Source organism: Aethalodelphis obliquidens, unplaced genomic scaffold (genome assembly GCF_003676395.1).
Source record: "Aethalodelphis obliquidens isolate GAN/ISIS:26980383/991018 unplaced genomic scaffold, ASM367639v1 scaffold23, whole genome shotgun sequence".
In the NCBI taxonomy this organism is placed as follows: Eukaryota; Metazoa; Chordata; class Mammalia; order Artiodactyla; family Delphinidae; genus Aethalodelphis; species Aethalodelphis obliquidens.
In genome coordinates this window covers 13589259-13614296 of record NW_020837967.1, presented here as the reverse complement: position 1 = coordinate 13614296, position 25038 = coordinate 13589259, and the positions used below count along the sequence as shown (strand labels likewise).

At 37.1% G+C, this 25038-nt stretch overlaps 1 protein-coding gene across 13 annotated transcripts in view; it reads right to left on the bottom strand.

Moving 5' to 3' along the window:
• Positions 1 to 25038, bottom strand: part of MLLT10 (MLLT10 histone lysine methyltransferase DOT1L cofactor) — a 252003-nt gene that overhangs the window by 5158 nt on the left and 221807 nt on the right. For all 13 annotated transcript variants that reach the window (XR_003436012.1, XR_003436013.1, XM_027121792.1 and 10 more), the window contains 8 exons: positions 24240 to 24418; positions 11706 to 11823; positions 10288 to 10360; positions 6863 to 7017; positions 4741 to 4929; positions 4061 to 4149; positions 3564 to 3925; positions 2414 to 2510 (listed from right to left, as the gene is read on the bottom strand). Coding sequence is in view for 11 of the 13 variants with exons in the window: in XM_027121792.1 (XP_026977593.1) it covers positions 2414 to 2510; positions 3564 to 3925; positions 4061 to 4149; positions 4741 to 4929; positions 6863 to 7017; positions 10288 to 10360; positions 11706 to 11823; positions 24240 to 24418 (1262 nt within the window). In the remaining 2 variants the exon portion in view is untranslated. The remainder of the gene's footprint in view (positions 1 to 2413; positions 2511 to 3563; positions 3926 to 4060; positions 4150 to 4740; positions 4930 to 6862; positions 7018 to 10287; positions 10361 to 11705; positions 11824 to 24239; positions 24419 to 25038) is intronic.

Sequence of the window (25038 nt, the reverse complement as noted above, 5' to 3'; positions counted from 1 at the left end):
CTATGTGAAGTTTGATGCTTGTAAATAAACAAACCTCATGCCACAACCTTGGCTGCAAAGGAAACGTCAAGTCTAATCCACTCAGTCTTCCTGGTCTCTGGGTAATAATTTGTGCTAAAAATTCCTTGATCAACCACGTTCCAGAAACGAGACACCTGTATGTGCTGTTCTTAGAGTAAAATCTTGATTAACAGGAAGAACCCCAAATACACTGAATTCCAGAACTTCATATTAAGATGAGGCAAGAGATAAGAAAACAAGATTACATTTTAGTGTAAGCGTTTAAGAATTTATATAGACTCTATCCTTATACCACTGTTAAGAACAGTGACAGTGACAATGATCCAGAATTGTAAAACAGACATTTTCAATACATTTGTGACTAAAGCAAGAAAGTAGGTAGATGTATTTTAGAAAGAAGTTACAAACAAAGGCTGAAACCCCAAAGTTAATTAAATGGGTGTTCTCCTAGCAGTGAGGTGTGCTAGACACACCCTCCCACATCTGCCTTAGTTCTCTCCCCACCTCCAAGATATGTTCCACACCTTCCTTCTCTCCTCTAACTACAATATCCCTATCCCCCTCAGCTGATGACTTTACTTATAATTCCCATTTAAAAACTACAAACATTAGAAGTGGGTTTCCTCAACCTCCTGTCATAAAACCCACCGACAGCCTCTCTGCCTCCCTCTTATCACAGGGGAAGCTGCTCTCTGCTGAAGAGCTCTGCTGCCCTGGCGTTATCCCTCCTCTCTCTGCACCAGAAAATTCCCCATCAACATACACATACGCTGTCATTTTCAAAATGATTAGAAACTACCCCCCTTAGACCACGTCTTTCTAATGCTAGCTGCCGATTCATATCTCTGCTCTTTATGGTAAAATATCTTGAGTTGCCTGTACCCCATCTTCGCTTCCTCTCCTATTTTCTTCCCAACCACTCAGTGAAGCTTTTCACTTCTCAGCAAAACCACGTTCTCAAAAAGCTCCAGACACCCAAATCCAATGGGCAGTTCTTACTTGTCTCACCAGAAGCATTCTACGCAGCTGAGTCCTCCCTTTCTTGAAATGTTTCTTCACACGGAACTAGGCCACCACTCTCTGTGCTAACTCACTGGCCACTTTTTCCCTAGACCCTTGACTAGATTACTCTTCTCCTCCAGGGTGCCCAGGGCTCAGTCCTGAGACATTAGATTTCATTCCCTACTGACTTCAGAGAATCCCGCGAATCTAAACGTCACTGTATGTCATGTCACTATTGTGTTCAAAGCCCTGCAATTACAGGACTTCCTTGGCAGTCCAGTGGTTAAGACTTCGAGCTTCCACTGTGGGGGGCACGGGTTCGATCCCTGGTCAGGGAACTAAGATCCTGCATGCCATGCTACGCGGCCAAAATAACAAACAAACAAAAGCCCTACAATTAATTCTTTAAAATTCTGAAAGGAAAAATGAGGATATACGAAAAAAGAGTTTTTTAACTGGGATAATTATTAAAGCTAGGCAATCAGTATACCATACTCTCTACTTCTTATACACCTGAATGTTTATTTCCACAAAGAAAGGTTTTTTTTTTTTTTTTTTTTTTTTTTTTTGTGGTACGCGGGCCTCTCACTGTTGCGGCCTCTCCCGTTGCGGAGCACAGGCTCTGGACGCGCAGGCTCAGCGGCCATGGCTCACGGGCCTAGCCGCTCCGCGGCATGTGGGATCTTCCCAGACCGGGGCACGAACCCGTGTCCCCTGCATCGGCAGGCGGTCTCTCAACTACTGCGCCACCAGGGAAGCCCCACAAAGAAAGGTTTTTTTAAAAAAAAAAATCACCAATGGCTTTCCATCACACTTAAGGTAAATCTAAATTCCATGCCATGGAGAGCCAAACAAGGCAGCCCACAACCTTGCAGCCCACGCTCACCCGTCTGACTGCTCTCCTCCACACCAGCCCAGTCACACAGCACACAGGCCCTGGTCCCTCCACCTTGAGTGCATGTTCTCTTCCACACACCCCCATGTCAGAAAGTCATGCTCCTTCAACTTTTATTCAGGTGTGTGCTCAAAAGTCACCTACTCAGAGGCTGGACCATCCTATCTAAGATAGCTCTCATCTGACTGTTATCTACCACCTTATCCTGCTGCATTTTCCTTCCCAGTACTCATCACTACCAAAAGGTGTGTATGTATTTATCGTCCATCGCCCCTATCAGAATGAAGCTCCATGAAAATACAGAGTCTACCAGAGCTGCATAGACCACGTTCTAGTATTTGTCGATGAATCAATATAAGGTAACTGCAGGTATCACAGACTAGAGCACAATGTCATTTCACAAAGTGGGCAATCTATACCTATGCTGAATAGTTATTATAGCTTGGATCACTTGCTCCTAATAAAGATCAAGTATTATCAAAAGGAAGAACTTACTGGTGTGAGCTGTTGAGAATTTAACAACTGCTGGAATTGCTGTTGATGAAGAAATATTTGTCTTTGCTGGTCAGAAAGTAATCCGAGTCCTGAGGCACTGAAAAACGATGAAAATTCTTACTTTCTACCGTACACCTTTTAATGTTTTTTTTAAATGTAAAATGAACAATTGTTTCAATATGATGTTTAATAACTTAACAACTTTCTAACCATAACACTTTTTGAAAACAATGATGCACAAATTTCTTTTATCTCTCTTTCTCTCTCTCTCTGCACATATACAGGTAAACAAGAATTCACATTGTCAGTAAATGTTTTGTTTCCCTTTATACTGTAAACCAAGCAGGCACTCAGTTGTTTTATGGAATAAAAATTTACATGTGTTTATAACATGAACATGTAATACTTTATTTTTAATCATTCAAGGATAATTTAACCCACACTAAGTGACACATATTTAAAACAAAGAAAGAATCCAAACATACTACTAATTGATTTGACCTAAACTTTTTTTACATTCCCAATGGTCGGTAAAATTAAGCACCAATGAAAAGAGAGCCAGAAGAAACAGTTTACTACTATCCATTGCAAATCCATTTAAAATGACTTATTCCTCAAAAGTATGTGCAATAACAACATGGCTTTGCCATTCAAATGAAATTCCACTACAGTGAAACAGTGAGTCTCACTCCCTGGAAATTCAAGATAAATATTTGACCTTCATATTATATCAAAATCTTTGACAACAAAGCTAACAAAATTACACAGCTGAATTTTAAGAAACCAACATTCCTATGTGATCTTCATTATAATATTACTTTTCTTCAGGATTTATGACACATGAAGGCAATATACACGGGGATAAGAAAAATTAGCATTTAAAACACATATCACAGATCAAAACTGAAATTTTCAGTATAGAATATACCTAATGCTTTGTTACGAAAGGTGATTTAATTTTGTTTTAACCTGAATTACTTAAGTGTCAAAAATAAATGGCTCTTGGTATAATATATTAAGTTTGGTGGGTTTTAATTTCTTAGAGTACATCTAACAAGGAACACATTTAAAAATCCCAATCTAAAGTATGGACAGCACTGGTACCATGTTGCACTAAAAAACCCAAAAGGTATTTAAGTAAGTTTCTTACCTGTTAGTCAGTGTAGTTGGCATTGGATGTGCTGCATTAGGTGGTACAGTTGTGTGGGTGAGGGGGGTAGGGTTCTGGGATATTGTGACAGGGGTCTGAATAACCCCATTTAAAGCTCCTACAATGCCATTAATTGCCAGTTGGTTACCTGGCAAAGCTCCAATTATTCCACCCACTCCAGGCATGGCAGGAATGGTGGATGTTACAGTCTGCATTCCACTAGCCAGTGCCCCCACTGTCACACCATTGACCTGCTGAACTCCACTAAGGCCTGAGCCCTGCTGAGCTGGACTCTGCCCAGCAGGAGGTGGAGTAGAAAGAGCCGATGAGCTGCTGGTGCTTTGTCCACTGGAGGTTAAGTCCTAACGTAAGAAAGAATAGAAACTAAGTTGTAAACAACACAGCAAAACTGTTTAAAATAATTTTAAACCATCTAATGTGATATACTACTGTTCATAAGTGAAACACACAAATGAAACTAACCACACCCAAATTACCTGATTTAATACAGGAAGAGAATTATCAGGTAGAAAGCTGTTTCCTAGATGAGGGCTCTTACTGCTGTTCAAGGAATCAGTAGTAGGAGCTAGATTAAAAAAGACGAAGAAAAAGAAACCTATTTACCTGTTAAATTACATTATGTGTAAGATTAAAGGCTTGTCTAAAAAAGCTTACCCTGAAGCCCGCATTAAAAACACTTAAATATTAAGCCTTGTTATTCTTAAGACCAATTTGAATGAAAAAAATCTTTATCTATACTGAATATCATGGCTTTAAATCAATAAAGAGATCATTACATATTTAAATTTTACCATTAAATTCTGTACTAAAGAAGTTAGAGCAAATTCAAATTGAACACTGAACAGGATTCTTTTTTTTGAATTTTTGAATTTTATTTTTTTATACAGCAGTTTCTTATTAGTTATCTATTTTATACATATTAGTGTATATACGTCAATCCCAATCTCCCAATTCATCCCCCCACCACCACTTTCCCCCTTGGTGTCCATACGTTTGTTCTCTACATGAACAGGATGCTTTATGCTCATAGAAAATAATTTATCATTCCTTTTCTACATCTGCATATAACTGGTGACCAGTTATTATTCAGTTATTATGAAAAAGATAATGGAAGTCCATCCTACTTTCTTTAGATCCACAATAAATTCATACTTACCATTCTGTGCTGAAAATGCATGCATTTGATGAGATGGGCTGGGATTTGTTGTTATTGTTGGAAAAGGCACTGAGAGCTGTGCATTCAATAATTGAAGGCGTTCCTTTTTGGCAGTCAAGTTTTTAATCTGTTCCTCTAATCTTCGATTTTCTACTTGAAGTTGGTGTAATGACTTCAGCATTCCTAAAACTAGCAGACATTTGAATGGTTTTTAATAAAGAATTTCATACACAGGACTAGGTATTTTATGAACTTAAGTGTCAATAACTTTAGAAATAAATTAAAATAGAAAAGTAGAAATTCTATAAAGCATTTCTAAGTGACTAGGTTCTATTCCTAAATTTATATGTAGATATAAATATACCATAATATATTTGTACCTATGTAAGCATAAAGAGATACTGTTCCTAGATATACCATGTGGAAACTTTGTCGCCACATACCAAAAAAACCCAACCTAGTTCAGGTAATTTCCATTCTCAAAGAAAAATCATGAGAACACTTTATTTTCATCAAAATGAAAACCTAATTAAAAATTCAAGGTGCTCGCCATGATTTTTCATTAAAATCATATTTCAAAGGGCAAAGAATCACACCAATATCCTTTGCCGCAAATAAAGAGCACAAGTATTTGTTTGTTGCTTGGTTGAGTTAAGCAAGCCACCTGACACAGGACTAGGAAGCCCAGCCGCTAGGCCTGTGGATCCACACTCGCCCAGCAGAGAGCAGTGTGTGTGCACCGCAGTCCCTCTCCCGGCTCCATGGGAAGGCACGTCATCTGCATACAGGCTCAGCTTCTGTCCTGCCTTACCACCTCAAATACCGTTTCCGTTCCTGCCACAGCTCTCAGACCTCTCGACACAGCAGAGAGAGAGGCCTGTGTGATGCTGCAGTGAATGACACTTTAAAAGTTCTATGTATTAAAAAGTTGTATTTGTTTAACATGCCCTCAGGGCCTTGAAAACACACAATTCTACTGGTACAGACACATACGGTCATTTCCCAAGGATTTAACTTTTATCCCTCCTCTTGAAGATCCCACAAATAAACCCTTAGTATATCCAAATGAGATGCAGTAAGACTAAGCTAAACCTGTCCTCCAGCTATCATGTTCAAAGGATTATCCCGGCATGAATTTCCTCACAATTATCATTTTTTGTCAGAGCACCATTCATAAAAATACCAATTTGTGGCACCTGTGTAACAATAAGCAAAATATTTTGTTTTGTTTTAAAAAATTAAAGCAGCAAAAGCTTATACCTCCCACCCCCAAAATGATTAAAAACCAAACCAAAACACCTATTATTTCCTTCCCCCAGATATATATATATCCTTAACATTAGGCCACTTCTCTAGTTAACAGTATCTGTAGTAACAGTTTTTGTGTTTGGCATTTTTCACCCATGGCTCTCCTTAATACTTAAAACTGTAAAGATACTAAATATGTATATGTAATATATATTACATAATTTAGCAAGTAAATGATATAGATAATATATATAAGTTATATATATAATTTAGTATTATTCTCCTTTCTCACCCAAATTGTAAAATCAAGAGAGTCGGCCATACTTGACTATACACATTTTTTAAAACAAATTCTCCAAAGATGAGCAAGTTTGATTCAAACAACTAAGCTAAAAGAAGCTATAACTCATATTTTAGTAAAACTTTTAAAAATTGATTAGAACAAAGTACAATGGAGAAACAATGTACCAATATTTTAATAATTATAAAAAGTAACAAAAACCAGTGAATTCCATGAGCCAGGCAACGTTCTTTATATATTCTATGTCATTTAACCCTCAAAACAATACTATGATATAGGTAATTATTCCCATCCTACAAATGGAAATCTAAAAGCACAATGACATTAAGAAACTTGCCTAAGATCACACTGTTAATAACAGGTAAAAACAAAATTCAAGTCCAAGCAGTAAACCTGTAGCATTTGTTCTACTGAGCCACTACATTACACTTTCTCACCATATTATGTAAGACATATCATAATTTCAATGCTATTGTTGATGAAGTGTGACTTCAACATCTATCCACCTATCTGTTCATCCATCCATCCATCCATCTATTGATCTTTCTTTAAAGACAAGAAGAGAATACTTACTGTCACTAGGAGTGCCCTGTTCTAATAAAAACTGCTGTCCTTCACTCCACTGCCTCTCCAGAAGCTGCTCTATGCTGGCTGCTACTGGGGGCAGGTTTTCCAAACTGCTGTTGCCTGGTTGATCGTAGCGGATCTGTAAGCTACTTACAGGGGACCTGTTGGAAACATTAATCCTCAGGTTAAACAGAAGAAGGACCCTTTGAAGGAAGCACATTCACATTTCTCACCTTACGCTGAGCCTTCTCCTGTACAAGTTTTCTAACACCGGGCTACCTATGTTAGAACAATAAAACCATAATCTACCCTAAAATTTAGTAATTACCATCCTTCCTCCCCAAATGGTAAAAATCAAGGGAATAGCTGGCCATGCTCAATAATTAAAAACCACTAGAAAATATATAAACACACCACTAATAATCTCTGAAATAGGCTGTAAAAGAACTTGATGCAACTTTATAAGACGAAAGGGAGAAAGACAGGACTAGAAAGACACTGTACAATTATAATAAAGTAGAGAGCATTTTAATTCATAACCACAAAATCTCAAATATCAGTAAAAAGAATTTTTAAACAATTTTGAAGGAGTATTTTGTTATAAATTCAAAAATACTTAGTTTCAAGTATTTTTAGAATTAGGGAACATTATCCAGACCAAAGCAATTTTTGAGCCCTTTATACAAATTTTTTCTAAAATGTCTTACATCTGTACTTCAAATGATAACAACTTAAACCTCTTCCAAAACAAGTATCACTTATATTAAGATGAACATGTTATGTTCTCTCATCCACTTTTTGTTTTAAATAAGTAAATGTGGCCATTTCTGTTCTCCAGCCTCCATAAAAATATAATAAATTAGTAAAGGGCTTTAGAGTTTCTGAAGTGTTTCCACCCAGTTAACTTCACAACAACCTAGTGAGAAGTCAAAATCTGCCTTACTGGCTCCATTTCTATCTGAGGAAACAAGATGGGGCTTTAGTGACTTGTCCAAAGATACGCCGCTAGTAAGTGACAGAGCTGGGCTACAGCTCAGGTCTTCCAACAGCCTGAGAGTGCTCTGCCGCATCCCTGATACGCATCTCTCCAAAAATCTCTTTAAATTAGAAGTTAAACAAATGAGGCTTTTTATTCCACATGTAAACATCACATGCTACATACAGCTGCCCATCCCTTTCCAAATAGTATATTATTGCCAGGATAATTTAGGCCATTATATTTCAGGCTGATTTTTAAAGAATAATATACAGTTGGAAATATGTGCTAAAGTAATTTAGTGCCATTTTTTTGTGTTAAATACCATTTAGCTAATGAAACACGAAGAACTGCACAATGCAAAATTGCAGTAAGGAATCCTGAATAATTTCTAGGTAGCTTGCATGATATTTTAAGTTTAAAAGGAGAACACAGGGGGGCTTCCCTGGTGGCACAGTGGTTGAGAGTCCACCTGCCGATGCAGGGGACGCGGGTTCGTGCCCCGGTCCGGGAAGATCCCGCATGCTGTGAAGCGGGTGGGCCCGTGAGCCACAATTACTGAGCCTGTGCGTCCGGAGCCTGTGCTCTGCAACGGGAGAGGCCACAACAGTTAGAGGCCCGCGTACCGCAAAAAAAAAAAAAAAAAAAAAAAAAAGGAGATCACGGGGACTTCTCTGGTGGCGCAGTGGTTAAGAATTCGCCTGCCAAATGCAGGGGATACGGGTTTGAGCCCTGGTCCGGGAAGATCCCACATACCACAGAGCAACTGAGCCCGTGCGCTGCAACTACTGAATCCCGCGCGCCTAGAGCCCGTGCTCCACAACAAGAGAAGCTGCCGCAATGAGAAGCCCATGCACTGCAAAGAAGAGAAGCCCCCGCTTACCACAACTAGAGAAAGCCCAAGCGCAGCAACAAAGACCCAATGCAGCCAAAAATAAATTTAAAAAAAGAAAAAGGAGAACACAGAGACGCTTCCTCCACTAAACATATGAGCAAAAAAAATCCATTAACTTTCTTCTTTGAAAAAAAAAGAATAAAACAGTACAGAAGTAACACAGCATAAATTATAAATTGGTCAGATGATGTTATAATTGTACTTCAAACTCCTAGTTTCAAAAGAATACTATTTAATTTTCTGCAGAGTTCAATTAGGAAAAACAATACTACCTTTAGTTCACTCAGGGATTAGAAAAAAGGCACTACTGATGCAGCACTAGAAAATAGCAAAATTAGAGGTTATTGGACTAATCTCTCTAACGTTAAAGATGTTCCTTAACAGACATTCCCATATATATTAGCAACATAACAACAGTGATATTTACGGTAGCCATGGCAGAAAAAATTTTATTTTTAATAGAGTTTTAAAATTTCCACAGTTGAAAAAGATTCTTGAATGGGCTTATTCCTCCTTCTGCTCCATTCTCACCCAATCTAATACTATGCTTGAGGTAGTTTACAAAATTAGAGAACAGAGAGAAAACAAACTAGAAAAAGGTATAGGAGTTGAGAGTGGAATAAAGTTAATAAAACGATAGCCTAATATGCTATTCGCAGGAATAACCTTATATATTATATATTAATAAACGGTACCTGAACTCTTTCATATAATATCTAAGATAATTTCACAGAACAATGTAACATATTTGCTATACTTTGCTTCAGACAATTTTAAGAACTAGAGGGATTTCAGAGATGAGCCCCAAGAACTTCATTTACTGAATTAGGAACTAGAGACTAAAGGGTTAAGTGCATTGCCCACAACAGAGCTAAAACTGGAACCCAAAGTTGAAAGCCTGGAGTCTGCAGCTTTAAGAGACTTTTTTTGTTTGTTTTTGTTTGTTTGTTTTGTTTTTATTTTTGGCTGTGTCGGGTCTTTGTTGCTGCGTGGGGGCTTTCTCTAGTTGTGGCGAGCGAGGTCTACTCTTCTTTGCGGTGCACGGGCTGCTCATTGCAGTGGCTTCTCTTGTTGCAGAGCATGGGCTCTAGGCGCAGGGGTTTCAGTAGTTGTGGCACACGGACTCAGTTGCTCCGCAGCATGTGGGATCTTCCCGGGCCAAGGATCAAACCCGTGTCCCCCCCTGCATTGGCAGGCAGATTCTTAACCACTGCACCACCAGGGAAGCCCTAAGAGACTTTTAAGACTATTTTCTAACCAAAAAGAATTACCCAAATTAATACATTAATAGTACCAGGAACTAAATATACAAGAGAGCTGAAATTCATTAGAAATCCAAGAAAAGGTGTATCTTTTACAAAGCTTACAAATCTAACCATGTGTTTAAATTAATATTCAAGTCAATTTAGAATCATTTTTCTTGACTGTCCAGACATGCTTCTTATCTATAGAATGCTTTTATAGCCTCACAAATGTATGCTCTGCTGATATGAGTTAAAGAAGTTTCCAAATCGCAAAATGTTTCCTTTGCCGATACTTTGCAGTGCAAATAACGCTTACCTTGGTGAGAGACTCCCTCTGGGTGAGCTTCCTCTGCCACCAAGGCTGCGGCTATTGTCTCCGAGTTCTTGATCTGCAGTGCAAATATTTCACAGCTGATAAAGTGACTCTCACTAGATAACAGGTTTTAAGCTCTGGCCCTGATTTTTTCTAAAACATACATAAAACCTTTACCACTATCTTTGCAGTTCCTATGAAAGTAGAAGATCTAGTATGTTGCTAGTTTAGAATTGCTGAACTGTGGCATGTAAGGCGTTGTCCCTACACGTTTTTTGTGGGTGGAGAAGGCCATGGATTATGTTCGTTCTTTCATTCCTTTCAATTTTACAGCACAGAAGCGTGGTTTCCATTTGCAGTACCCTCCCCTCAGCCACTTTTAATTTCTACGGTTAAAGTAATGAATCACAGCTGTGGACAGCTAATCTGTATGCTTATCACAGCAAATCCTTATGCTTTGTATATTTTAACACTTTGCATTCCAAGACAAGTCATAAAATACATATGTATTACATAGAGCTACACACTAAAAGTGTGTCTATTATATGGATCATTTCACATAACACTAAATATCCAAATGGACAATAACAAGTAGGAATACAGAATTCTGTATTTAAAAGGAAAAAGAAATTAATTTCTTCAAAATATTCCTTAGGTAACACCGAATATCTCTGCTTGAAAAATAACTTGTATTTCCCCTACAGTTAGTTCCTTATAAAATCATCCTATCTGGCCTCTTTAAGGTTGTCCTCCCCTTATTCTGAGTCAGGTAACCTCTGACCCTTAAAGTGTAAAGACATGACTGATCCATTCTTGGTGAACTGCTAAACCCATTCCCTTCCCCCAAACAGGCATGACTACTTGGACATGTCAACAAATCCTTAAGGATGGAATGGGACAAAGCAAATCCAGTGGCTCATTAAAACAGTACAAGAGGCAAATGCTACAAAATGTCAACTGGTAAAAATTCACAGGATTACTAAACACTGTAGAAATTCTCTAACAGGATTTTTTTACGAAGTTTGTGTAATGCAATTTCATGAATTATGCAAATAAAGATTGAGGCTATTCACAGAAAAGCCCAGTGTTATGTTACTTTCATTGCACAGAACTGAGCACTGAACACATCAATCACAAAAGTCACAGGAGACACTAGCATTCCTGCCTGCTGATGGCTCTGCTTAAACATTTACATTTCAGACAGTAAAAAAGCACATCACTATTTTGCAGCACAGCATACTATTTACTTCCAACTGTGATTCTTTTGATTTAAAAAGGGAGGGGCACCCCCCACCCACCCTTTAGATTTTACTTATTAACCACACCTTTAGATCTTTCAAATCAAATGACCTTAAGGGGGTAAAAATTACATTGGGGGAAGGGAACAGAATTTTAGAGTTTAAAAATTCTTGAAATCTTACCTGTTTGATTATTTTCAGACTGAGCTATAAGAGCTGCCATTGATGAATTTGGATTTATTCTATTGCCATATATATGAGATGATGCCTGACTAAGAGAAGATCCAGCTAGAGTATTTGCCTAAATGAAAAGAATTACAAAGACAAATGAATTATACTTAAAAATATCTTAATACTCTTCCTCCTAATAGAACTAGTAACAACTACTTTCTCCAACCTAAGAATATAAGAAAAATTTCTGACTTTCTGAAGAGCAAATTTCATTCTTGTTTCACCGTTCCAATATTCCAGTTTCTGGAAAGTTACATAACTCTAAATTTAAAAAAATAAAAAAGTGAGAGAGAGAAAGAAAAAGGATTGGCACAAAGTTAACTATTCATGCTTTAATTTCAAAGTACCTATTTGATACCAAAACCAGTGGCATGGTAACCATGTGAACATATGACTAGTTATTTAATCTTATTAAACCATTTACAAAATAAGGGCAGGGAGACAACAGATGTCTAACAAATGTTTCAATCTCTTACCTCACAGGCTGGCTGAGGAGGTCAAAAGGTCCAACTTCTACCTTTAGTATTTTAACTATACAGAGCCATATTTCTATTGCTTAACTCTGTCATTAGTAAAACCTGCACACTATTTTGTTACTTCCTATTCTGATAGACTTGGAAGCCTGCTGCTTTTTCTGTTTTGTTTTGTTTTATTTTAAAAGAAAGCAAACAGGCATCACAAGTATGTTTTCTATACAATACAGGGCTCAACGAATCACAGCTTTGCCCTGACCCCATATAAGGCACTGTCTTTTTGGCAGTAAGCCAGCTCTACGAACTGAAGAGCTAGTCCACAGTTTGTGATTCATTCATGTTGCTAACCACAATTCTGAAGGCCTCCACTGGGACTTGTGCCAAACAAGCGAAAATGAACCCTTAAACAGATGAAGCTAAGGAGGCTGGCCAAAGTCTTGCGTAATCCATAGTAATAAAAATGCCTTCTTTGATGTGAATACTTTCTCCCACTTTCCAAGAATATTATAACCTTAAAAATGTGGCATTTTAGAAGCAAATCTCTTGTACACAAAACACTGTTAACTCACAGAAGGCTATTACTAGCCTGAAATACTTTTCAGACTTAACAGAACCACGAATTTCAAAGTAGATTTCTTTTTCTTTTTCATGAATGAAATCAAACTTAACCTTTCATAAAAACAAAATCATTGTGTAGTTATTGCAAAACAAAATTCTGGAAAACAATTTAAAAGAACTGAGGCATTTTTAATATAAAGCAGCTGAATAACAGCAGAACAAAAGATGTGGGACATTTTGACATGTTTAACTGCACAAAAGAGAACAAGACGACATAATAGTGACAACAAGCAAAATATAAACAAAAGAATAAACTGTGTTTCTGGAAAGACTCAGACCCTGACATTAATATTCGGCCTCTAGCCAACTTCCTAAGCATAAAAGTTGGCCTTTACAATTCATAGTAATAGTCCCCGTGATGTAGAATCCTGTCCTTGCTTTCCATTGTTTCAAAGGGTATATTTCATAGTTCATACTGTAATGTCTAAGTTCAACTGGTCAATTTCTGGGCTTCATTTTTCCTCTTATTAAAGATACGTATATGAAGTCAGTAGTTTGGATTATATAGTACTGTTTAACAATCAATTAGCCCTTGGCAAAAGCTAAGTCGGCACTTTAACCTAAAGATCACACTAGACACTTACCATGTATAGAATATATAAAATATGAGTCAAAAATGGAAACATAGGAAGACTTTTTTTTTTAACCTCTCCAGAATTTAACTACTTGGGAATCTTGGATACTTATAAAATAACTTAGAACAAGAAAAATCCAAAGGGACACGCAGAAAGATCAGATGTTACCAGTAACCCAGTTTAAAATCTTGGGCACCTCACACTTAAAAATGCTCTTTGCAGAGCGAACTTACTTACTCTAGACACAATTCTAAAAAGATCAACTAAGCATATAACAGATTAGAAGTGGAAAATTAATTAGAAAGACGAAGAAAAAGTAATATCTTGAGACATTTTGTTGGCAGCAAGAAGTAACAGCTGACAGCAAGAGAGGAGAGAGAAAAATACCAGCAAGAATGAGTGCATTCCCGACTGCTGGTGGGGCTGTGCTCTGAGTATATGGACAGGAGGGGCCTCTGCACCTGCACCCTATCCTTTGACTCTCGTGTTTGTGCACTCATCCACTGGCTGAATCAAAACTATTATCATACCAGTTGAACTGCTTTTCTAGTTCCAATTATCAGTTTTATGAGCTGCCTTAGTCTCTTGACAAGAATCAAAGATCCTATTCTCTTTCAGGAAGGGTTCCTTCTGTCAAGAGCTTTATATTTATCCTCGTTAGCTTCAAATTTCTTGATGTAGTCTCCAAATCATCTTACTTTCCGAATCACACACTACGCCCACTACACTAACAGATCAAAACGCAAAGCAGCACACCATAACTGATTTCCATAATGACTATCAACAGGAAGAGAATCAATCATCGTTAGCATGATTCCAAAGCAGGAAACATGTATTTTATAAGGATGGCAGGAAAAGGAAAAATTAATAATAAAATAATAAAATAAATTAGAAATACATTCTTCATTACCCTGAATGATAAATTTCCCAAATTTTCTGAATGTTTAAAAATTATCTGGTAGTTTTGTCTTTTAAAAATTATTGTATTTATCTAAACAAGAAATTTCCAAGAGAGACAAAATAAATGACTAATTTTACCATGTAGGAGTCTGTGGTATATGAAAACATCTAAAGCACTCCACATTAAAATTCAAGTCATTACCATCATTTTAAGCAGGGAACATGAGCTACCAAAGATTCCACAAATGTCTGACACTGCTTGGCCAACACTTCTGAAATGGTATTTACAACGGTTACTGCTGGAAACTCTTGATAACTCTGTAGGCACCTTAGGACCAAGAAACTCCCAACATTTTAGTAAAAACATTCTTCAACTTAGTAGCAATAAAGAAGGATAAGTGAGTGAGCAGGGAAGAGACACACAACTTATGAGGACAGTACACATACAATGACTGGCATTTTGTAGACTCAAAAAAACCTTCGTTATTAATAAGTGAAAGCATTAAGATTCATGGAAGTCCATGAGAACCTAAAGAAGCTAGTTATGAAGCATAAAGGGCACTGAAAGCTTTTATATAAAAGGAATCTGGAACAAGGAATAAGGGAAACAATATATACACAGTTCTCCAAAGCACACTTTGAACATGGATTTTTAAAGTGCACCGAAAGCAAATTAGTAATGTACCACAGGTCTGCTTCAGAAGACCTGGTATAAAAACTGGCAGTTGTCATTGCTGGAGACGGTGTGGAGATAAAGGAGCCCTCCTACACTGCTGGTGGGAATGTAAATTGATGCAGCCACTATGGAGAACAGTATGGAGGATCATTAAAAAACTAAAAACAGAGCTACCACATGATCCAGCAATCCCACTCCTGGGCATATATCCAGAGAAAACCATAATTCAAAAAGATACATGCACCGCAATGTTCACAGCAGCACTATTTACAACAGCCAAGACATGGAAACAACCTAAATATCCACTGACAGATGAATGGATAAAGGAGATGTGGTACATATATACAATGGACTACTACTCAGCCATAAAAAGAGTGAAATAATGCCATTTGCAGCAACATGGATGCACCTAGAGATTATCATACTAAGTGAAGTAAGCCAGACAAAGACAAATATCATATCATAGAGCTCACATAAGGAATTTAAAAAAAAAAAAAAAGAGAGAGAGATACAGATGAACTTATATACAAAACAGAAACATATCCACAGACATGGAAAACAAGCTTATGGTTACCAAAGAGGAAAGGGGAAGGGGCAGAGGGATAACTTAGGAGTTTGGGATTAACATATACACACAACTATATATAAAATAGATAACCAACAAGGACATACTGTATGGCACAGGGAACTATACTCAGTATTTTGTAATAACCTATAAGGGAAAAAAATCTGAAAAAAAAAAAGAAATATATGTATGTATAACTGAATCACTTTGCTGTACACCTGAAATTAACACAACATTGTAAATCAACTAGACTTCAATGAAAAAAAACCAAAAAACTGGCAATTGTGTCTGGAAGGAAGTACATACCTTATTTCAATTCTATCTTGCCCTGGGAAAGAGAGTGTCTACTGTGGGCAAATATGTTCTCAGGCCTATTGGCACTATAAAGAGTATGAGTTGTTAAACACTGGGGGTGCTGAGTGAAGGTATCCACAAGACACATAAACTCTGTACTGGTTTTGCAACTTTTCTATACACCCCAAAATTATTTCAAAATAAGAAGCTAAAACAAAAAAGAATATGTAAGTGTCCATCGACAGATGAATGGATAAAGAAGATGTGGCACATATATGTAGTGGAATATTACTCAGCCATAAAAAGAAATGAAATTATTTGTAGTGAGGTGGATGGACCTGTCATACAGAGTGAAGTGGATCAGAAGGAGAAAAACAAATACCATATGCTCACACATATATATGGAATCTAAAAAAAAAAATGGTTCTGATGAACCTAGGGGCAGGACAGGTGTAAAGACACAGACGTAGAGAATGGACTTGAGGACACGGGGAGGGGGAAGGGTAAGCTGGGACGAAGTAAGAGTAGCATTGACATATATACACTACCAAATGTAAAAATAGACAGCTAGTGGGAAGCAGCCGCATAGCACAGGGAGATGAGCTCGGTGCTTTGTGACCACCTAGAGGGGTGGGATAGGGAGGGTGGGAGGGAGACACAAGAGGGAGGGGATATAGGGTATATGTATGCATATAGCTGATTCACTTTGTTATACAGCAGAAACTAACACACCACTGTAAAGCAATTATACTCCAATAAAGATGTTTAAAAAAAAAAAAAGAATATGACCGCCAAAAAACTGGTCACTTGGCTTGGTAGTGTCCTGATGAAATGAAGTCATCTACTCAAAATGTAAAAACCGGTTTTAGATCAAGATAAAAATATTTTATGAAATTTTAAGTTCATATTGCCTTAATAAACTTCTGCTTTCACTTCCAAATATATGATACCTTAGACAGGTTCTTTTTTCCCTCCCCAAGACTAATAACTGAAGGAACCACTTCACACAAGATGTTATATCTATTCTAATACCTTAGTAAAAGCCTCACTAAGTGTAACAATTATTTTACAAGATGGACCCAGAGCCAAGTAAAGTAAAAATAAACTGAATAATTACTGAGGTAAATCTAAGTCACGGTGAAGCAAAATATGCTTAGTACCTGAGTCAAAGAATACCCTTAGCAAATTTAGAATAACATACTATGTTAAGCATCTAGAAAGATATGCAAGTCCCTAGACCAAGGCAGTAGTGAAACTCAAAATAAATCATAGAAATTTAGTGCTTCCTAAGTAGACTGACATACCCTATTAAAATATTAACAAGATTAAAATTATATTTCAGCTTGAAGTTCACCTCTTACATTTCAAATGTCCCCTTAGGACCACAGAGAAGTTTTGAAAGAGTTCTAGTTGTAGAGTGAAGTAAGTCTACCAAATTCCTAGGCACTTGGCTCATTCTAAAGGAGTTAGTAGTAGAGAGGGAAAAAATCAGGCTAAATCTACTCAATTATCTGAGTATCAGACTTAAAAGTGGGTATTGTTTTGGTAGATTTTTTTTTCCTCCCTAATGTTGGTAAAGGCAGAAAAATAAAGTATGAAGAAGAAAAATTAGGTTTGAAAGAACAGTACCTATCAAAATTTCACCTTTGGAAAGTATCATAGCAATGCATCATCTAGAGGTGAGTATGAAACTTCATGCTTCAATCATATAGGAAGAGGTCATAGCAAGCATTTTTTAAATGCACAATTAACCTGTCAATAAACATTAAAGTCAAATGATTCAAACACGCTCTAAAACACAGCAGCTTCTTCTTCAAACTTTCCAACACTGACACATGATTTAAAAATGCGTTCTTCTGAAATACTGTCAGCTCACTAAACAGTATTATTTTTAAAAATTCCTACTTCGTCCATACTCTTACAAGAAAAAACTCTTTGTTATCACTGTATCGGCCATAAGACAAACTATCTCACCTTGGGTGAGGGACTAAAGCTCTCTGTCCTCAATTTCCACCTGTAAAAATGGAGATAGAAATAGTACCTTCATCATAAGAATACTGTGAGACTTGAGTTACTGCACGTAAGGGCTGAGAAGAATGCGTGGCAGATGGCAAGCACTCAAACTTTACCTTGTTATTTAAAACTTCTTTTCATAAACTATTGTGGTTTCCATCTTTTCCATTAACTTCATTAGAGAACATAATTTGCCCATTATATTCTGATATTAACATGGCTATATTTCAGAGTAAAACATTTCCCTAAGAAAAATTAGATAGTACTGTCTCATTATGCAATGATATCTTAATCTATATATTCTATAATAACATAGCAATACAGCAAATATAATGTAAGGATTCAAATATTTTAATGATAATTTATGCACAGTTTGTTTGACTAGAAAAGTTTCCAGGAAAAACTGGAGAACAGTAGAAAGTTTCATATATTCTCCAACTCAATCCTAACTTTGTACTCTAAAATGTATCCTGATAACAGACCCATTTCTGTGTCAGCTACCACCATCGGGCTTTAATACTCAGCATGTGATGAGAGAAGAAACCATGTGTGAACAACTTTCAGGTCCCATGAGCAGGCTGACTGTTAAAGCTGTCAGGTTCAATTGCATCATTCCACTTTATTCAATGCCCCAAACTGCTCCCTAATTGTTAGGAGCTTAACGTATTCAAAACCATTGTTTAGGCTAATGCTGAAATGCCCCACAATTGAGTTTATAAAGTAGTGGGAGGGATTAAATTGTAGTTAAACCATCAATGAACACTGATGATTGAGCAACAGGACTGTGCAGAATAACCACCAATTCTAAGCAGGTTTCTTAATTGGCCAATATCTAATCAATATATCACCTACCTTTTGGGGTGGAAATTAAGTCCCTAGGACTAAAGAGGCTATTGAAATAATTTAAGAATGAAAAGACCTTAGTCAACAGCTGTATGTGAAATGACTAAATGGGTGTAATAACCATTAATTCCAAAGTACTTCATGGTCTGCAAAGTACTTATTCTCGCTTGAACTTCAGAATATACCTGTACTGCAGGTAAAACAGGTATTTAAAGTATTCCATTTCACATATGAAAAAAAAATCAACATCCACAAATGTAAAAGACCTACCCACAGACACACTAGTGAGCAGCAACGCTCCAGGAATCTAGGATTTCGGACCCCAGTTTCTGCTATTTTGCATTGTGCCACACAAACAGACACAGTAAAATTCCTAAGAATGTTTTTTCAAAGAGATACCCCTTAACACAGAGGTTCATAATCTATGTCACTTAACCTCTTCATCATCCAAAAGTAAGTAACATTAGAAAGCACTTATAAAAACTTATTCTGCTCAGAATGTGGACTTCCTTAAAATTACAAGTCATTATGCAATTATTTAAAACAGGGACTTCCCTGGTGATGCAGAGGTTAAGAATCTGTCTGCCAATGCAGAGGACACAGGTTCAAGCCCTGGTCCGGGAAGATCTCACATGCTGCAGAGCAACTAAGCCCTTGTGCCACAACTACTGAGCCTGCGCTCTAGAGCCCGCAAGGCACAACTACTGAGCCCGCGTACCACAACTATTGAAGCCCACGTGCCTAGAGCCCATGCTCCACAACAAGAGAAGCCACCGCAATGAGAAGCCCGCGCACCGCAACGAAGAGTAGCCCCCGCTCGCCGCAACTAGAGAAAGCCTGTGTGCAGCAAGACCCAATGCAACCCCCAAAATAAATAAATAAATTAATTAATTAAAAAGCAGGATACAACAATAAAGTAAAGTAAAATAAAATAAAATAGATGAAACTTTCGTTCTGACCAATCAAGTCAGAGCTCCTCCAAAGATAGATGAATCGGCCTGGGAAACTGAACCATTTTCCCAAACAGAATTAAAGTGCCCTATCAGCCATCATCTGAAAGGAAATCAGGATTATATCTAAGACAGCTCCCCAACACACACACCAAAGTTAAGATACTTGAAGTAAAAGTCTCACAGAAATCTGCAAAACATTAGTCACTAAATTATACCCTTAAAATACTTAAATTTATCTGCATTTAGTAAATATCACATAAATAAACCTTAGAAGTTCCTTCAATTACTTTTAAACCTGTATCATTTTTATAATAGTAACACAGAGTAAACAAGGAACCATGATTATCTACATGAAGACTGTATCCAAAAGCAAAACTCAGAATGCAAGACATATTAGAATACAATTATTTTCATTACATTCTGTCTTAAACTCTATTAAAGCAATCATCCTTCAAACAAAAGCACCAGGATTCTTCCAAAGACAAAACAGAATGAATGCAGAACTAAGAAACAGTGGAATTTGAAAGGCAAAATGAAATATTAATGGCACACCTATAGAAACTAATTTATACCTCTACCCATGATACAAGAGCAGAGCACCCATCATTAAAACATCACAAGGACAGCAGTTCTATCTTCCAATAATGTTAAGGAACTATAATTGTAACTATACTGCTGATATCTGTGAAGGAATAATTACCCTAAAAACAAGTTTATCAAATAAAACAAAAGGATTTGACATCAAACAATATAAAACTAGGTTATCAAACATTTTTAAAGGTTTTTTTCAAATTAGGGCTGCTAAGCATCAGACTTTGTCTCCCCACATTTTTACAAGTGTCTCCTTTTTGCCCCATTAAAGGCACAAATCTAGTTTCAGTTTTTAATTTCTATTAGCTCTTCCTGATCTTACTTCCCTGACCACTTGCCTGGGAACAATCCTTAAGACAGCAAATAAACCAAAGAAGAGGCCTGTCTATCTTACTTAAAACCAAGGCCAGAAAGATCAAGAATGACCTACGGATTTTTATCCTTCTGGCACCAAGCCCATCACTAAAAATTACTGCTTTCATTAAGGTTTTGGGAGGGAAAGGAGGAAAGTCAAAACATCGTTCAAATTTAACACTTCTGTTCTCTGATTTATATTTTTTAAAACATTTGCTTGCTGGTGTGATGGTTTTCTCAATAATTGTAACAAGGCTTCTATAATTATATTTTAAACATTGATAGTTTTAATTTACACACTTATAGCACTACTCTCTTCATTTTTAAATCAACTACCTATAAAGAAACTCTAAATAAAAGGCTAGGGTGTGATTATCTAAACACAGTGAATTGCATGATCTGAAAACATACAAGGCCTATACAAAAGTTAAACAGAAATAAACTTCTGTCATTTGGAAAGAAGATTAAATTACCAAGTGCATCACAATTTTAGGAGTTCTATCTAAACATTCGATTTATTCTAAATATTTCTGTATCCTTTCCTTTGCACATTGCCTAGAAAATTCACACTTTGCACATTCAACACCAATACTATTGTCTAAGGCAGCTAAACTGAAGTAGTTCTGCACTCAGTTCAACTCAGAGGTCAACCTGCCTCAGTTGCCTGGAGACTGATGGTTGCTACAGCAGCACCAGATAAGCCAGGCTAAATAAGCTCCGGCTTCAAGGCAGAAAGTGTTTACTGCTGGACAGAAACACAGATGCAGCTGTCTCGGCATGCAGCATGGGAGTCTCACTGGATGATCATATTTATAAGAGACCCACCTTACTGAAACAGGGAGGAGGATAAACAGTGAAGATTTTAATTGGACTGAATCCTGGATTACTTGAAACTATGATTTCTTTGTTCTTCAGCTGAGTCATATGTTAAGTGGAATTTTCCCTCTAGCTATAAATTTCTCTTCACTACCACTTCCCCCACCCACCTCCCTAAAGTCAACCCCCAAAACCACAAACATAATGAATGGGAAGAAATGAGATTTTTGCTTAATTCAGCCTGGAATTAACCAGAGGGTAATTAAAACAGACTTTTAGAAAGAAAGGAAAGGAAAATGCACATTGAAAATGTTCATGTGAGACTCTTTCCAAGGATATAAAGCTATCAACAGCATATGGTTACACTTAATTAAAAGAGATAAAACTATTAATAAGAGCCATTTTCTCATTTATCCTTTCACCCTCTCTAACCCCAAACCCCTATCATTATGCCTATACCTCACCAAGGCTAGTGAAATGAGCTAGAGAAAAACTCTCCTAAACTAGTCAAACTTCCCTTCTTCAGGTTGAGAAGTTCACCAAATTGTTAACTTTCATTTTCAAAGACAATACCACTAACCATGCCATTGTTTTTCTGTGCTGAACTGTTGTTTATTCTAATTCTTGATCTAATTATAATGGTGATCCTTTGCACTGCACCACTACATACTTTAAAAATAACTTAATGCTGTGCTCTGATGTACAACTTACAGAAAATGCTGGAAAAGTGTACATATATTCTAAGGCCCATACAATAGAAACTATGAACACATACATAAAGCAGAAGTTTACAGCAACTTACAAACAACTAACTACTTAACTAGTTGTTTATAACTAGACATTTGTCTTTGTCATAATTTTCTTAAAACTCTGAGACTATTAGAGGCATTGGGTAAAATGAAAATAATAAAATTATAAAGAATTCCAAATAAAGAAAAAATATATATACTTTAGGAATTTTAAATTATTACCTTTGAGGAAACATGGGGGTTGGGGATGGGGAGTGAGTGTGCGTGCTTGTGTGTGAGTGTGTGTGCGCACGTGTGTGTGTGTGTGTGTGTGTGTGTGCACGCACGTGCGCAGCTGTGGCCATTTACTATTCTATTTATATAATTATGATTTCTCTGGTTTGACTCTGGCTCTTAGAGCATTCCTGTAGACTAGGTCACCCATCAAGTTCCAGATCTAAAATGAAGGAAAAGGATAAATAAATGCAAAACCACCAACATAGTCACCATTATTTATAATATTATAAATATCCCTTCTTTCTCACAAGAAAGAACACCCTATAAGTACTTAAAAGAATCATTCACTCTTAATCCTATACTCTCCTTCACTGGTTTTTAAAAATTTACACCACAGATATTCATATATTATTTCTGCGATTTTAAAATTATGAAAGGAATTTTTAAAACCACAGAAGTCCAAAAGTGGTTCATACTTTGTAAGTCCTACTTTTAAAAGAGGGAATAAGAGCTCCCCCCAAATTACTATTTTACATCATTAGGACAAAATCAGGAACTCAGAAATTGAAAAGAATCAGTTGGTGCCAACATATTCTTTTGTGCTCTCCCATGAATATCATGTAAACGTGTGTATCATTTCCACTCGCGTCAATACAGATTGAGATATTTTATAAATTCCTATAGGAAGCCCTATTTCATTTATCTCCCCTATAATCTAACTTACTTTCATTTGCAAATGAAGAAACTGACAAAGGATTAATCTCCAAAATATACAAGCAGCTCATGCAGCTCAATATCAACAAAACAAACTACCCAATCCAAAAATGGGCAGAAGACCTAAATAGACATTTCCCCAAAGAAGACACAGATTGCCAGCAAACACATGAAACGATGCTCAACATCACTAATCATCAGAGAAATGCAAATCAAAACTACAATGAGGTATCACCTCACACCGGTCAGAATGACCATCATTAAAAAAATCTACAAACAATAAATGCCGGAGAGGGTGTGGAGAAAAGGGAACCCTCTTGCACTGTTGGTGGGAATGTAAATTGATACAGCCACTATGGAGAACAGTATAGAGGTTCCTTAAAAAACTAAAAATAGAACTACCATACGACCCAGCAATCCCACTACTGGGCATATACCCTGAGAAAACCATAATTCAAAAAGAGTCATGTACCACAATGTTCATCACAGCTCTATTTACAATAGCCAGGACATGGAAGCTACCTAAGTGTCCATCAACAGATGAATGGATAAAGAAGATGTGGCACATATATACAATGGAATATTACTCAGCCATAAAAAGAAACGAAACTGAGTTATTTGTAGTGAGGTGGATGGACCTAGATAGAGTCTGTCATACAGAGTGAAGTAAGTCAGAAAGAGAAAAACAAATACCGTATGCTAGCACATATATATGGACTCTAAAAAAAAAAAAAAAGGTTCTGAAGAACCTAGGGGCAGGATGAATAAAGACGCAGACGTAGAGAATGGACTTGAGGACACGGGGAGGGGGAAGGGTAAGCTGGGACAAAGTGAGAGTGGCATGGACATATATACACTACAAAATGTAAACAGATAGCTAGTGGGAAGCAGCCACATAGCACAGGGAGATCAGCTCCGAGCTCTGTGACCACCTAGCGGGGTGGGATAGGGAGGGTGAGAGGGAGACACAAGAGGGAGGAGATATGGGGATACATGAATATGTATAGCTGATTCACTTTGTTATACAGCAGAAACTAACACACCACTGTAAAGCAATTATACTCCAATAAAGATGTTTAGAAAAAAAAAAAGACAAATGGATGTACATGTTACTTTGTAACACTGTAATAATTTACCTGAGTTGTAGCAACAGCAGAGGGTGCAGACGACCCAGCAGACGGGGAGAGCGCTCCCACTTGCTGTAAATGCCCAGAAGGTTGCTGAGGTAAATGAGAACTGGAGACAGGAGTACTGGATCCTGAGCCAGATGCTACATTTGGAAATGATACTGCTACATCACTGCTGCTATAAATACCTACAAGAAAAAAATCTTATTTAAATATTTTATAATTTAGCAGTCAAATTGGTCACAGACACCAACATTAATCGATGTTAGAATACCCACATTTCCTCCTGATCCCTCCCACAATGATAAATTTTATTGATGTCAAAAAAAAAAAAAAAACACGGTCCGGGAAGATCCCACATGCCGCAGAGCGGCTGGGCCCGTGAGCCATGGCAGCTGAGCCTGCCTGCGCGTCCCGAGCCTGTGCTCCGCGACGGGAGAGGCTACAACGGTGAGAGGCCCGCGTACCGCAAAACAAAAAACAAAAAAAACCCAGTAACTAAATGTATAAATACTGACTTTTCATAAAGTACTTGTCTTAAAGAAACTAAGACTTTTTTTATACGTCAAAGATGATTTGTTAAGAGACAGAGATCACATCAGGAAGTGCTTTGTAAGAATAATAATAAGGGTTTTAGGAATTCCTAAGAGCAGTGACATGTTTCTGAAATAGGAGAATGAAGAAATTAGAGTTGTATAAAAATCACTTGGTAAGCCTTTCAAAAATGCAGATACTAGAGCCCCAGCACTCATGATTGAGAAGGTATGAAATGGGAAGAGACTCTGTTTTTGAAAGGTCATCCACATTA